Genomic DNA, 15,834 nt, shown 5'->3' on the forward strand with positions numbered 1-15,834 from the left:
CAATACATATCAGTTCACCTTATGAATTATGATATGATGAAGAATTTTTTTTGACTTTCTCAAAGTGCTCTGTATGGGAAGATCTTCCCTACTATGTCACCCTGGTAACTCTTATGTTAACATTATCTAATCGGCACCTTATATCGTTTTTGATATTTTCCTGTGCGAGGTTGGTTTACCTTAATATTTTAAACGTATATTGCTTATTAGGAAGTTATAATAGCCGATCTTTCTGAGAACTAAGGCTAATTGCCTTAAAGACTTGTATAAGTATATGCACTTACATTTAGATGAATGAATGTGTTAAGCAGTTTCTAATGGTATAGTTCTATATATCTAGATTTGAGACTGGTTCTTAAATATATGGATTATGAAACACTGGCTTCCTGTTCATTCCAGTTGCGAAACTTGGAGTTATAACTATTGGAGTTATAACTATTGGAGTTATAACTATTGTAATAACTGAAAACAGTTGGACTAGTTTTGGAATTTGACAATGTTCATAATAATATGCAAAGTTTTACAATGTAAACAGAGTTGCATGTTGGAGTGCATGATTCAGTGCTAGAGTATGTGTGCGTTGATTCGATTTATTATAATTTGTGCTATACTATGTTAATAGGGAGTTTTTGTTTTATTTGATAATCTCTGCACTCAACAATTAATTGTGGGCAGAAATCATGCATAATTTTATATTTATATGCATAGTTTTGTGCTTTCTATGTTCTACTGATTCGATTTTGCAGGGATGCAAGCCTGTGGAACATCTGGAGGCTATGGGAGGATCTGCAGCAGTGAGTCCTTGCTCATCTTATAACTTAAGTCCCTGTGCTTCCTACAACCCCAGTCCAGGGTCCTCTTCCTTCCCTAGCCCAGCTTCATCCTCTTATGCTGCTAATGCGAATGTAGATGGCAATTCCCTCATCCCTTGGCTTAAAAATTTATCATCTTCATCCTCATCAGCCTCTTCCTCCAAGCTTCAGCATCAACATATGCAAACTGGCTCCATCAGTGCTCCAGTCACTTCACCTTTGAACTCCCCATCTCGAACCCCTCGATTTAGAACTGACTCTGGCTGGAATGCACCATATTACTCTGCAGTCCCCTTTTCCACTCCACCAAGCCCTGGCTATCAGATCTTTCCAAATCCAGAATGGTTCAAAGGCCTTCGAATTCCACAAAGCGGCCCATGTTCTCCAACATTCAGTCTTGTCTCTCCAAATCCATTTGGCTTCATGGAGGAGGCTCAAGCAGCTGGTGGCTCTTGCATGTGGACTCCTGGACAGAGTGGGACATGCTCTCCAGCCTTGGCAGCAAATACTGACCAGAATGCCGATGTGCAAATGGACGAACCCGTATCAGATGAATTTGCATTTGGAAGCAACACAAAGAAGCAAGTGAAGCCATGGGAAGGTGAAAGGATTCATGAAGCATTCGTCTCTGACGATCTCGAGCTCACTCTTGGAACCTCACAGACCAGGTAGTTATCGACACTGAAACTTTCAATGCATACACAATATTGTTTTCTTCTCTGATCAATTAATTTGCATTATATTCCAGATAAGAAGGTGCAGTAAAACGATGATAAGCGGCCTCAATGCCACGTCTTAAAGTATGATACCTTGTTCAAAGAACAGCATAGAACCTTCCTGTATAGTCTGTAGTCATCACTTTACTGCATATGTTCTGTCTGAGACCTCCTATGTAGTCTATAATATACTAAGTCATGTGTTTTAAAACATCTGCTTCATAGCTTAACTTCTATTTGTTCAAAGTTTGCTTATGCAAAATCATCTTGTAGTGATTTAACTATGAATGGCTCTGAAATCCGACACAGCATCATTCGTTCTATCGACACAAAAATGCAGTTGCATGAATACATCTTTCACCATTGCTGCACAGTGGCCCGGTTCAGGCCAAATAAATTCGGGTTTCCGTACGAGCCGGTCCCGAGCGGGCGGTTCAAACCCGCACAAGTGGCCAGCTCTACCTGTGACAGACAAGTTGAGAGAATGTGGACCAATTTACAACCAACTTTGAGCCTTTACCACCGAATTTTGTAAAGGTGCTCCCTGAGCCCCCCTGTGGCCTGATATGTTTCTTTATACTTTTCTCTCTTTATGTTGACTGGAACTTTGAAAACTTGTTAAAGTGCCAGAAAAAAATGGTTAGTCAAGAGCTACAAAAAAATGTTGGTAACTAACAAGTGCACATAAATCAGTCCTTCCAAGTTTAATTTGGGCCTTTGGAGTCTGCACATTTAGAAAATAAGTTGGGCTGAGCTTTTCAAAATAGACTAGACTGCGGAGTAATTTTCATAATAATATTTGGCCTTCTTTTGGCCCTAGGGCCTGATTGGCTATGTCATGATTTTTATATATTACTATCTCTCCCGGGGTGGATCCAGAATATTTTTTTATGGGGACACCGAGTAAATTTTGAGAATACACTCTTATTATTTTGAATTTTATGGGAGCACTCTCCTATATTTTCAAAAATTTTACTGAAAAAAAATATAAAATTTAATTTTAGGGGGGACACGTGTCCCGGTTGCCCCTTACTAGATCCGCCCTACTCTCTCTCTTTCTTTTTAATAGTCGCACATAGAAAAAATAATAATTTTTAAAATTTTCTTTTTTCTGAATGAAAATATATAACATAAATTTTTATTTTTTTAAAAAAAAAATAAATTTTAAAAATGATAATTTTACTATACGGTCAATGCAAAAGTAAAAGACAGTTAAAATGAGAGGGAGCAATAATATTATTAATGATGGATATTTGTTATTTCTAATATCTGGGTACTTTTTCCAAAATTTCAGGCTGTAAATCTTTTCGGATATAAAGAAACCCAAATTCATCAATCCAAAATTTGTAAAATTGAATTTGACTAGAGTTTTATGAATTTAGACTTATACCAAACTTATGCGATTCTGGATTGTTACGAGATTTGTTATAACATGTACTTATTTGCGAGCATATAATTATTAGAAAAGAAAAATCATAAAAAGAGTTAATGGTACTTGTGGGTTTAGCAGCTAAACTTTAGCTGGTAATAATTACTGTACTTGGGAGTTCAGACAACCTCCTAAAGCATGTACTGTACATTAACTGGCTGATACACGAATGAACATGTAACTCTATGTTAATCTGCATATTACTTACAGAACACACACACGCACACTTTTTTTAGTTCTCATTAATTAGTTCTTTCTCAGCAGCATCTCTGAGCTTCTAGGTAACATGTTCTTTTCTCTCAGTCTCTTAAATATGTTAAAATGTATGATTATGAATATTTGTTGTGCTATATGAACAAGTTTATGTTTATTTCCTTATAAGGCAATTTTGGTTTTTGTGGTTTGGATTTTTAATGTTGCATAAGGGTTTTGTTGATTTTTGTGTTATCTCTTTGTGGGTTTTTAGGATGGTAGTTTTTGTAACTTGGGGTTTTGATTTGTATGCTGTTTATGATCATCTTAATGTAAAAACCCCATTTTATGAGAAATGAGAGTTTTAGTCTCTCTCTCTCTCTCTCTCTCTCTCTCTCTCTCTCTCTCTCTCTCTCCCCCCTCCCTCCCTCTCTCTCTCCCTCCCTCTCTCTCTCTCTCTCTCTCTCTCTCTCTCTCTCCCTCTCTTTGTGTGTGTGTGTGTGGTTGAAGCTGAGATATATGCAGTCATTGTAGTAGAGTTTTATAAGAGGGTTTTAGTCCATTACTTGATTCCTTTCTTTTCCATTTCTATGTTTGCATGCTCTGTGTGTGTTTGTGTTTTAAAGTGGTAACTGGTTTGGCTTGGTTGTTATGTTTATTTTGTATGCATTAGATCTTTTATTCTCTATAGGAAGCTTCTGAGGATTTTTAAGTGTGGGATGTTGATATATGTTACAGTCAATTGTTTTCCTTCCATTTCTGTAATAAAAATTGAGAAACAGCCTTGGGTACTAACGATAGTTGATTATATTTTTCATTTTTGTATCTTTGAGAAAACGGGAGATATATTAGATATTGTAATTTGAAAGTTTTAAATCGTATTGCAGTAAGATTGAGGATATTTGGATGTCGCTACTAAATCAGATTGTAAGGATGTGATATGACTAATTCGTATATCAGGTGTTTGATCTATAGGGTGAAACTTTAACTTGATGTAACAATGGCCTAATGAGGGCATCAGTCTCATGTATACGTGATAGATCGTAATGAAGCTGGATTTAAAATTTGTAAGTGATTAACGAGTTGAGGACTTGAGGTTGACATTTGAGATGATGGATGATTTAGGCATATAGAGTGATAAGTTCGCAGGTTAGACTTTGTGTATATGTTGTGTTTGAACATAAATTCTGGTTATGGACATTGGGAGGAGTGGAGGACTGTTAGTCTATGTTTGATCGGTTAACGTGAAAGAAAACTCCATCATCAGCTGGAATTTGCTATAGTCTGATTAACTTTTTTTAGTTTATGATCGTTCTTTCCATGACATTGTAATGTTAAACTGTTGGAACTCATTGGATGCCTTTGATAAGTTTGATGTGCATGAAGGTGGCAATTCACTTACCACTGAATTGTAATGCTTGCGATTGTGAATTTTCAGGGCTAGATTTGGTGGTCAAGATGAATGATATAATGACAAAATCATGGAGGAGCTATGTAGATTTAAATAAAGAAGCTATAAAAGATCTTGAAGCCGGTCTGGATTCTGATATCGAAATGTACAATATGGATCAAGGCCTCGCAACATTTTTAGCAAAAGCAGAGATTGTCACTACAGAGATGAATTCAGTTAGGGACTTAATGAATCAACTTCAGCAATCCAGTGAAGAGAGCAAGTCTCTTCTGAAGCCCCTAGCTCTGAAAGCTATACAAAACAAGACGAATTCTAATGTTGTGTTGGTGCTTAAAATGTCCAGATCAATTAAGGCACAGTTGGAAGAAATGGACAGGTCCAATGTTGCCAACCGGAGACTTTCTGGTTGTAAAGAGGGCACTGCTGTGGACCGAACTCGATCTGCTGTTACAAACGGCCTGAGGAAGAAGCTTAAGGAGCTGATGATGGAATTTCGGTTGTTGAGGCAGAGGATGATGACAGAGTATGAAGATACTGTGGGAAAAAAGTACTATACAATGACTGGTGAGTACCCAGATGACGATGTGATCGAGAAAATTATTTCTGATTATAATGCTGGTGACGAGGTTTTGGTTAAAGCCATTCAGGTATATAGATGCTTTTACGTTTTCAACAAGTTATTTATGTTAACAAAATTTACAGTTTTGATGGCTATTACGATTTTTTCGTTTGATGTTTGTATATAAGTTGAAATAGGCATTCTGAAATATCTATCTGCAACTTGTAAAGTATTTGTATGAGTGTGCTTGTGTGCCTATTGGAAAATTAAAGATATTTTACTTGAACATCTTTATTGTTGCTATAGTAATGCTTTTGATGTTCGATGGATATATCTTATTCGAGGACTTTTGTATATATATATAAAACTTCATAGCTTGGTTGTTTGATGTTGTGGGGGCAATTTAGGAACATGGGAGGGGGAAAGTGCTGGAGACAGTAGCTGAGATACAGGATAGGCATGATGCAGCCAAACAGATGGAGAAGAGCTTTTTGGAGCTGCACCAGGTGTTCTTAGAAATGGCACTGCTGGTTGAAGCACAAGGGGAGCAAATGGATGACATTGAGCACCATGTGATGGATGCAGCACAATATGTTAGTGATGGATCCAAGAAACTCGAGACTGCCAAGAGGTACCAGAAGGGCAGCAGGAAGTGTGTGTGCATTGGACTTGTACTGTTTTTGATTCTCGTTCTTGTGATCGTGATCCCAATTGCAATCAGCTTTAGTAAGTCCTAGAAAACAAGATTTTGTTTTGACTTGTGGAACTTGCAATTTAGATGATATTAAGTCTACTCTCCACTGTGGCAATCCCTGTTCTATGACTAATCTTTTAAAGGTTTACTGATGTCAACACTGCGAATCTGTTTAGGGGATATAAAACATTTAAGGTTTTGAGACCATAAAATCTGGTGTTATCTGTTATGGTTTATAAAGAGGTTTCAGTTTTTATTACTACACTATAGTCTCATAAATTTTTATTACTTGGTGATTTGGTGACTTTGTTTTGTTGCATTGTGTAATTGGTCAATATGTACACTGTCTGCAATCTTCTTTCAAAAGTTTCCAGGCAATAAGCTCACTGATGTCTAGAGCACATGATAGGATGAAAACAAACATAATTACCCAACATATAAGCAAAAGCAGCATTGTCTGCCAATCTTTTGGTGGCTCTGCTGCAATAATTTCTTGTATGCTGCAAATTAGACTCTGGAAGAGTTGGCGTGGCTTGTGAGTCAGGGAATTTGACATGCACAACAAACTCATTAAAAAATTTCTCGAGCTACAAGTGACATGTCAAGTCTCAAGAACCACATCTCACGTAGTCTTCAACTGTCTTCATCGAACTCCATTTTACGTTCACTTACTGAAACTGATATCCAGAGGCCAAATTTCTCAGAAGGCGCGGAATCACTATAGAAATAGTATTTATTAAGGTGAGGCTGATTGTAAGTTCTGAGCTATATTGAACTGAACTGGATACACTGAATCCATCAGATGTCTAATTTGGACCATCTCTTGGTTTTGTTTTCTCTTTTACCAGAACTACAGAAGATCACAAGGTTCTATTGATTCACAATCTTACTTCACTTGTGTTGTAATTTAGTCCTAATCGACCAGAACTTAATAGCAAGACATTCTTTTACAAGTAGAAACTGGTAAAAATATTGTTTAAGAGTTGGAAGCTCTGTGAGTTTACTTGAGAAAACAGGCATGATTTCAGAGGCGGATACTCTAAGGGGTAAGGGGTCCCTTAGTTTAGTTTAGTATAGTTAAATTTGTATATTCAAATTATATAAAAATTAAAAATGACCCCTTAAATAAAAAATAAAAGATTGCCCTTTGTTTAAAGTTTTTTGATGTCAAAAGTCATTTTATTGGGGCAATATTTATAAGTGAAAGTTATACATTTTTTGTTTTAAAAAATTATGAGTTATTTAGCAAAAAAAAAATTATGAGTTACAAATGAAAGTAAAAGTTAGGAATAAATGACAAAAAATGATAGAAATAGATATTGAAAAAGCATTTCTAGTTAAACCAGTTTAACACCATTAATTTTGATTTTGATAGAACTATAATGAAGTTAATATGAAGTTTATTTCTTGCCTATCATGACTTAATCCATATAATTTATCAGCTTTTGATTAAAAATCTATTTTTCGGGATTTGATCAAATACGTCTTCTAATCACTTGAAGATCGGTTTTTTAACTATATAGTTGACACAAGAACCAAAGTTGATTTTCAAAATTTAAATGGCATTCTTGTCCTCGTTCAAAAAATGGTTGAAAAACACAAAGATAGGGGTGTAATTCGTCCGGCGAGCCGGGTTTAATTGAGTTGAGCCGGCTCGTTTAGTTAAACGAGCATAAACCTCTGCCCAAACCCGACTCATTTAATTTTATGAGTCGAGTTGAGGCGACTCGTTTAATTAAACGAGTCGAAACCTCTAATCGGACTCGAGCTCGTTTACGAAAAGAGCCGAGCCAAGCTCGGTAAAACGAGTTCGAGCGGGCGAGCTCGCGAGCTATCCGGATCGTATTATAGCATTACACAAAGATATCAAATAACCTTGGATTTATATGTTGGTAAAATTGTCAGTGATTCTAACGGTTGCAACTGCAATAATTAAGAGAGTATTTTCAACCGAGAATATTCTCAATAATCTAATATATAAGATCGTATTTTTGATTTTTTTAGTTGAGTTCGTGTTTATTTCGAGCCGAACTCGAGCAAAACATGCCAAATACTCGGCTCGAGCTTGTTAAAAAAAATTTCGACCCCCTTATATTCGAAGCAGATACGCTGCATGATGTGATGTTGAAATGCATTTTAATGTATGAATTTAAGTTGATTTACAAAGATACAAATTAGAAAGAGAGATTCACAATTCTATTATTATGATTTATGAACTCTGGAAAAATACAAGGTAGTTCAATAATGTCCCACTGAAACAATAATATCTGGTAATAGTATAACTTGAATACTAGCATGAAAACCCGTGCGAGGCACGGGTCATGTTCTAGTATAAATTTTAAATTTTCGATATTTTGTGGTGTGTGCGATATTCATTATTTGGTGATGAATATGTTGTGCTATATAATTACCTAGTTATAGATGAAAACTATCCATAATTGAAATATTTTTGTTTTACGAAATGAGTAGTGTAGATATTTAATAGTTTACAAGATTGTGCACAATGTTTATAAACCGACTTACTTGTGTTTTTGGTCCATATTTGCAAAGTATAAGAGTCACATAGATAACAAACTGTGGACAAAATTTTTTTTTATGTACCCAATTCATAAAAGTAGAGTTTTTTTCCAGTTTACGTAGTTTCATCCATACATATCAGTTCTTGTGTGAAATATTTATTGGTGCATGATGTGATTTTGGTTTGAAATGTGTATTGGTACATGATGGTCTATCTGTCAAATTTCTTTCTCTATAATTGGGTTGATGTGTCTCTGATATTTTTCATCAATTCAATATATGTGGGAATGTTGTTTGCAATTCACTATAGGTATGCGCTAATTTATAGTCTAATCTAACTTGCTTGTTTTATTTTAAATCATAAAGTAATATAATATAATTTAAATAAATAAATACAAACAAATATTTTGTTTAAATATTTTTGATAAGTTATAATAATTAAAATACCAAATATTTCTATAATACGCGACACGCGCACACACGTATCACGTGTATGAGTGGAAATATAAGATTAGGTGGGCGCGTGATATTATTTTCATATGTAGTAGTTTATTACTATTATTTAACACTACTTTGAAATATAGTCCATCTATATATTATATATAATTTATTCCTACTATAATGTGAAATAATATATTATAATCCGAATTAAGATATGTAAAACTAAAATTATGATAAAAAAATTGTTAATAAATCATAAAAATAATACCAAATATCATTTCATGCACGCGGCACACACACACATACATACCATGTGTATGATTGAAAACACAAGTAACGTAATTTTCAGTGCAATTGTTTATGTATAGTAAATTTTCATTATTATTTTATTTTTACACTAAATTAAAATTTAGAATTGGATAAAGAGACCTTATATGATACATAATATATTACAATATGAATCAATATGTACAAATTTGATGAATATTAAAATATGTTAATAGAAACACAATAATTAAACTATCAACAATTTCTTCATTCATGCGATATGCACACTCTTATAATTTGTATGATATAAAACACAAATGAGTGATTTTTAATTGGTAAAAAATGTCTAAATTAGTGTATATACTCGATTTCGAAAGCCCTAAATATTAATTATATTTTTAAAAGTAAGCACAATTATAAGTTCGTCATTATATTTTTATTCATGCGACACTTATACACACATATAATTTGCATGATTAAAAACACATGTGAGTGTTTGGTCTAGTAGTAGGAGATGTGCAATCTAGTGTATAAACTCAAGTTTGAATCCATCTAAATAATTTTATTTTTTTAAAATTGTAAGTCTAATGAAAATTTAGACATTTTAAACTAAATAAATTGTCTTAATATTTATATGGAATAAAATGTCTCTTGAACAAGTAGCCCCATATTGGGCTATCACAGGTCATTATCTAATAATATTTTAGAATACATAGTGTATAATTTAAAAAAATTTAGTTTTTGCCGATTTTGTTAGAAATAAAGTATATAGCCCCCAATAATTTAAAATAAAGTGTACGAAAAATATCAGTGAAAACAACTTATTCTCAATCATTTTCTAGCCCGTTGACTAAATTCAAAAGTAAAAAAAATACATTTTAGTTTGATAAAGCTCTGACATCATTTGTAAGAAATGGTCAAATTTTGAGTATTTTTTAGAAATTAAGTGACATTCTTATGATGAGTTCAGAATAAGCTCAAATATATTAGTCCAAATAAAAATTTGAAATAGTTTTACCCGTAAATACACAAAATAGTACTCGATTTATCTTATTATTGTTGAATTTTATAACTTTACAGTCAATTTGATTAAATGACTAAAGTAGCAAATATAAAAAGAAATATCTCAAAGTACGTACTTAAGAGAGTTATATGAGCACGTAGTGTATTTTTAATAGTCTAATGTTTTAATCAATTTTTGTAATCATAAAAATATCCATGCATTTAGGAGCATTAAGCTCTGAAAATATTCGTTAATCACAATATATATAATTTCAAATATTAACTTTTTCAAGACACGCAACCATATCTAATATATGTATGATTAACAACATATATGGTTGCGTGACTTAGTGGTATTATGTTGTGTAAAGTATTTTTAAGACCAGGTTCGATTCCCACTAAAAGCATAGCAAATGTAAAAAAGATAAATAATTAAAAATTATTCGTTAGTCACAGTAGATATAATACTAAATATTAATTTCTTCAAGACACACAAGCATATCTAATATTTATATGATTAACAACTCATATGATTTAGTACCTTAGTGATATGCTGTTGTATACAGTATTTGTAAGACCAGAGTTATGTTGGGCTAAGAATAGCAAATTTAAAAAAAGATAGATAATTAAAAATTATTCGTTAGTCACGGTAGATATAATAGTAAATATTAATTTTTCAAATCACAAAAGTATATATAATATGTATATGATTGACAACTTATATGATTTAATACCTTAGTGGTACTCTATTGTATAGAGTATTTGTAAAATCAGAGTTCGATTCCCACCAAAAATATTTTTTTATAAATGGTAACTATAATGGCAATTTAGACATTTCAAGCTGAATAAAATGTCTCACCAATTAAATTGAATAAAATGTCTATCAATGCTCTGTGTTGGGATATTATATATACTAGCATAAACGCACGGGTTTCTATTAATATTTTAAATTTTTATTTATTAAATTATATTATAATTTTAAAATATTTATATAAATATATAATGATTATAATTTTTTAATAAAAATAATAGAATAACATGTGGTCGTAATTTAGTAGAATAAATAGACTATTTTTAGTAGTTTAACAATTTAGTAGTTTAGCTGATATGTAACACTATTATTTATATCTTTTAATAATATGATAAGTTGTATTCGTAGTTTAGTAGGATAAATATACTATATTTAGTAGTAGTTTAATAATTTAGTAGTTTATTAGATATATAACATTATTTATCTAATTTTATAATAATCAAAATTAGGGAATTATGGTTGAACCAAACCGTTAAACCAAATTATCTCTATTCCGATATTATAATATAACGGAGTTGACGGTATAGGTAGGGTGTACACATTAAACATCTAAACCCCCAAAAACAGAGAGAGAGAGAGGAGAGATGATGAATCGGTATCGGAAATTGAAGGAGAAGGAAAAGAAGAAGAAGCTGCAGCGGGAGGTGGAGGTGGAGGCTTCGGAACAGCCGATGCGGTCGGTATTGAATCGGAGTCGTACATGGAGTGAGAATCGGAATCCGAGAGAGCTCGATGCTGCGGAGCGGAGAAACCGGATGGCGGAGAAAGTATATCGGATTCGGTTACCTAAGGATTCAGAAAGCCCAGAGGCGGATTCTGATAACAAAGAAGAAGAAGATTGGGCGAAACTATTGAAGTTTCGGCGGAAGAGGAAGTCGCCGGAGGTGACTCAGGAAATGTTAGACCGTCTGGAAGAGACGAAGAAGAGGAACGACTTTAGATTACCTCCTACTATTGAAGATCTGGTGAGGGAAGGAATGACCAAAGGGAAGAGGCATATTTACACCACTAATCCTGAATATGATGATGATAGGCTCAAACAACAGCTTGAACGGACAATGGAACACTATGTTCGCCCTACTGATTATTATAGGGCCAAAGAAAGATTTTGTATTTTAGAAGAAAGGGAATACCAAAGAGATGTCGCTGCTAGTGGTGTATGCTATGCTTGCTGCTGCTTCCTTTCATTATCTGCTGCTGCTGATTATAATTTTGTTTTTGTTTTAGGGTTTTGATGTGGGATTCTATCCTTTTCTGAAGTCGGGCTTTTTTTCTGGTCAAATTGCTAGACACTACTGCCCCCCGGTTTTCAACCTCGGGCCTGAGGGGGTTGCTAATTTGTATCATCTCGCCAGTATAGCAATTCAATCCTACAATTCTTCAATGGTTTGTCTCTCCCTCCCTCCCTTCCTCTCCCTCCCTCTCTCTCAACCTAACAAATTGTTCGTGTGCAGGGAACACAATATTGTCTTACCAATGTCATCAAGGCAATGAGAAGGGCTGCTCAGGGCTTGTGTTACTACATCACTTTCGAAGCATCAATACAAGATGGCTTTGGTAATATATTTCCCTTGACATTTGAGGCCCGACTGTTTCAGTGGATCCCTATCGGATCTGGAAAAATAGATATCGACTTTGTCAGACCCAAGATGGTAGCAGGAGCAGGACCTTCAGGCTTCACACAGGTGCCTCAATATGCATGCTGCCCCAGCACCATCATTCCTAACAGTTTTCCAGGTAAAATTTGCCTATATTATCTTACAAGCTCTTCCTTGATATTTTTAAATCTTAATGTGTAAACCAATATTGCATTTCGAGTTCTTCTAAATCTAATTAGGAATTTCATGAAACTGCTTTTAGTCGTTTAATAAATAATAAATAATAATAATAACATAAACTTGGGTTTATCAGCCTTTGAGATTTAGTTGTGTATGTCAATGACATACAAATACAAATATACAATAGTTGTGTTATAGTATATAATACAGACAGTTGTGCTCCTGCATGTCATAGTCTTATAGTATTCAATACGAGTTAATAATTGAATAATTTTTTGGTAATTTCAGGGCAGTGGTAATACCTCTCTTGAGGATTATGGAAGGCTTCAACTATTATATAAATAAGCTTGGGTTTGATATTCAGTTTAATGGTTACTATTAGTTGTTACTCTAAACTTATGTTATGATTGTGGATTGACTTGTGTAATGTTTGGTTTGGTTCTCTCAAGACTTTCAATTCTATGGAAAGATTATAGAGGAGGGTGTTTCCTGTAGTTTAAAATTTGGGTATGAGTCGTTTTTTACTATCACAACTAAATTCGTTTATGTCCCTTTCTTTCTGTAAGCTTGAGAAACTATCTTATGTTTAATGGCTAGTGCAATTGCCCATAAACATGAATAACATTGGTAGTCAGACAGAAATCCACATGAGTTGCATGAAGAGATATATAAACATTACAGTACTTATAGTTTAATCTCTTTCAGCCGTTATTTTACAGTACTAAAAGCATAACCAACCGGCCAACTTCTTCTTCCTACTTGGAAGATGACTTTCAGATTTGGAAATGTTCAAGTGTGCCTATTCGGTCTCATATGAATAACAAAGAAGGAATTCTCAGACATAAAATCCCTAGCAAAGTTAACTGCTCTCTCTATCTCTTGTTTACTGGCCGAACCTCGATCTCCATTTGCTGCAAAATGCCAGACATGTGTTTAGTTTTCATATTATACAGTGCACATGAGTGTTTATATTTAATGACCTTTTTCTTGCTTCAATTTTATTTCATTATGGAAGGCTTCCTCAGTGCTTGCCCTGGTCTTCTTACAAGCCCTATCTAGTTCACTTCTACTTGAACCATCAATTTCAGCTTATCTCTTTCTCACCTGGGGTACTGATTCTCCATTTTCAAGATCTGGATTACATGTTAAAGGATGTGTCGAATACTCATACTCGAAAATTAGAATCCAAGTGCTCAAAAACTAAGACAGCCAAAACAGAGCGAGTAAAAGGTTGCGAATTCAGGCCAACCATTCTGCAACCAGGTAACTCCTCTACGTTATGTTTCACGAATTTGTTTGGAATCATCTTCCATCCGCAATTTACGTTTATTACACATGCACGAAGACATTATTTATTAACATGAACGTACATAGAATTAGCTTATGCATTACGAATTATCTTATGCGTTGAAGGGATACTTACAAGCTTACTTTGGGGACTAATTTCGGAGACGATGATTTTCAAAAAGCTTTGGGTCTTTGCAGAATGAATGGATCTTGAAGCGAGCTTCATGTTTATATTACTTAATTCAAGGCTAGGTATACAGAAGATTTCTTATCTCATGAGTTCTGCACATATTATAGCATACTACTATCATTTAGTTTTTTTTTTGAGTATATCATGATTAGTCAAAGGAGATTATGCACTTTAACAAAGTAATCACTTCTCTTATGAAGATCACCATTATTTGACCGGAAGTTTTTAAAAACCGAGAAACATTGTAAATGTATTCGTTTCGAAATCTTTTGACTGCTTCGTATTTGCCGAGAATATGAATATGAGATTTCCCGTAGCTTGATATCACTTTTTCCTAAATTATGTTTTCTTATTTTCATTATATTATAAAAATACACTAATCTCGAATTTAAAGAACCGTTTCGGTGGGAGGTTTCTGAAATCTGAAATCAGATATGAATTTCGTTGATTTCAAACTTATACAGATTTTTGTTTAGTTGAAAAAATATTTTTTTCTATCCATACCTTAAACTCTCGGGTTAAGAGATTTTGATTAAAAAAAGAAAGAAAAAAAATGAAGGTAGGTGTGTATAAAAGAGGAGTGCGAAAATGAACATTATTTTTTTTTTGTTTAAACAATTAAATATAAATGTTTGACTCAAAATCAAATAAAAAAGTAAAATTATATTAAAATAATATTTTTGTTAATTTATAATTAATCCAAATTAAAGAGTTGATTTTTTTAAAAAATTAAATATATTAATTCTAGTATTCAACCAAACACATAATATTAAAATATCATACCTCAAACTTGTACCACATTAACCTGATTCCTCTTTCCAATTCCACAGATGGAGGGCGATTGGAGGGGTAGAGATGTGCAAAAAAATTGGATCCTAAAAATCTATTTAATCCGATCTCGGAAAAACCTAAAAAAATCTGGTCCGGGTTTGATCTGGCCCACTAGTCTAAACGGGTCACATATTTTTAGGAAAAATCGACCCGACCCGGATCTAAAAAAAATCTAAATTTTGTCCGAATATGAAAAAAATTTGAAATCTGACCCGATCTTGATATAATCCGATCGAATTCAGATAAAAAAAATTTCATTCATGCGATATGCACACTCTTATAATTTGTATGATATAAAACACAAATGAGTGATTTTTAATTGGTAAAAAAATGTCTAAATTAGTGTATATACTCGATTTCGAAAGCCCTAAATATTAATTATATTTTTAAAAGTAAGCACAATTATAAGTTCGTCATTATATTTTTATTCATGCGACACTTATACACACATATAATTTGCATGATTAAAAACACATGTGAGTGTTTGGTTAGTAGTAAGAGATGTGCAATCTAGTGTATAAACTCAAGTTTGAATACATTTAAATAATTTTATTTTTTTTAAAATTGTAAGTCTAATGAAAATTTAGACATTTTAAAGTGAATAAATTGTCTTAATATTTATATGGAATAAAATGTCTCTTGAACAAGTAGCCCCATATTAGGCTATCACAGGTCATTATCTAATAATATTTTAGAATACATAGTGTATAATTTAAAAAAAATTAGTTTGTGCCGATTTTGTTAGAAATAAAGTGTATAGCCCCCAATAATTTAAAATAAAGTGTACGAAAAATATCAGTGAAAACAACTTATTCTCAATCATTTTCTAGCCCGTTGACTAAATTCAAAAGTAAAAAAAATACATTTTAGCTTGATAAAGCTCTGACATCATCCGTA

The 15,834-nt window shown here is 33.2% G+C and overlaps 3 protein-coding genes across 10 annotated transcripts in view; all 3 read left to right on the plus strand.

Annotated features, from left to right (window-relative positions):
- LOC141706544 (BES1/BZR1 homolog protein 4-like) overlaps window positions 1-1,739 on the plus strand; it is a 3,853-nt gene extending 2,114 nt beyond the window's left edge. The window contains exons 2-3 of one of the 2 annotated variants that reach the window (XM_074509287.1): window positions 747-1,480; window positions 1,561-1,739. In XM_074509287.1, the coding sequence (XP_074365388.1) occupies window positions 747-1,480; window positions 1,561-1,564 (738 nt within the window). In that variant the 3' untranslated portion in view covers window positions 1,565-1,739. Of the gene's footprint in view, window positions 1-746; window positions 1,485-1,560 lie in introns of those variants that run through there. The other variant, XM_074509288.1, reaches the window with a different exon arrangement.
- A 1,382-nt stretch (window positions 1,740-3,121) lies between these two features.
- On the plus strand, window positions 3,122-6,089 carry LOC141705247 (syntaxin-related protein KNOLLE-like). Of its 2 annotated transcripts, XM_074508289.1 has the most exons (3): window positions 3,122-3,238; window positions 4,588-5,207; window positions 5,527-6,089. In XM_074508289.1, the coding sequence occupies exons 2-3, from the start codon at window positions 4,608-4,610 to the stop codon at window positions 5,854-5,856; spliced, it is 930 nt and encodes a 309-aa protein (XP_074364390.1). In that variant the 5' UTR covers window positions 3,122-3,238; window positions 4,588-4,607; the 3' UTR covers window positions 5,857-6,089. The 2 variants fall into 2 exon arrangements, with proteins under 2 accessions (XP_074364390.1, XP_074364388.1); XM_074508287.1 differs by lacking the exon at window positions 3,122-3,238 and having other exon boundaries at window positions 3,749-5,207.
- Window positions 6,090-11,392: 5,303 nt separating this feature from the next.
- On the plus strand, window positions 11,393-14,955 carry LOC141706545 (uncharacterized). 6 transcript variants are annotated; one of them, XR_012568858.1, is made up of 6 exons: window positions 11,393-12,008; window positions 12,079-12,237; window positions 12,306-12,588; window positions 13,645-13,892; window positions 14,043-14,168; window positions 14,937-14,955. XR_012568858.1 is itself a non-coding variant. In XM_074509290.1 (4 exons), exons 1-4 carry the CDS (start codon window positions 11,436-11,438, stop codon window positions 13,352-13,354), a joined length of 1,035 nt encoding a protein of 344 aa, XP_074365391.1. In that variant the 5' UTR covers window positions 11,393-11,435; the 3' UTR covers window positions 13,355-13,638. The 6 variants fall into 6 exon arrangements, 4 of the variants coding, with proteins under 4 accessions (XP_074365391.1, XP_074365392.1, XP_074365390.1 ...); XR_012568857.1 differs by lacking the exon at window positions 14,937-14,955 and having other exon boundaries at window positions 14,043-14,235; XM_074509290.1 differs by lacking the exons at window positions 13,645-13,892; window positions 14,043-14,168; window positions 14,937-14,955 and adding an exon at window positions 13,335-13,638.
- Window positions 14,956-15,834: the final 879 nt, after the last annotated feature.

This window comes from Apium graveolens, chromosome 2 (assembly GCF_009905375.1).
Source record: "Apium graveolens cultivar Ventura chromosome 2, ASM990537v1, whole genome shotgun sequence".
Classification (NCBI taxonomy): domain Eukaryota; kingdom Viridiplantae; phylum Streptophyta; class Magnoliopsida; order Apiales; family Apiaceae; genus Apium; species Apium graveolens.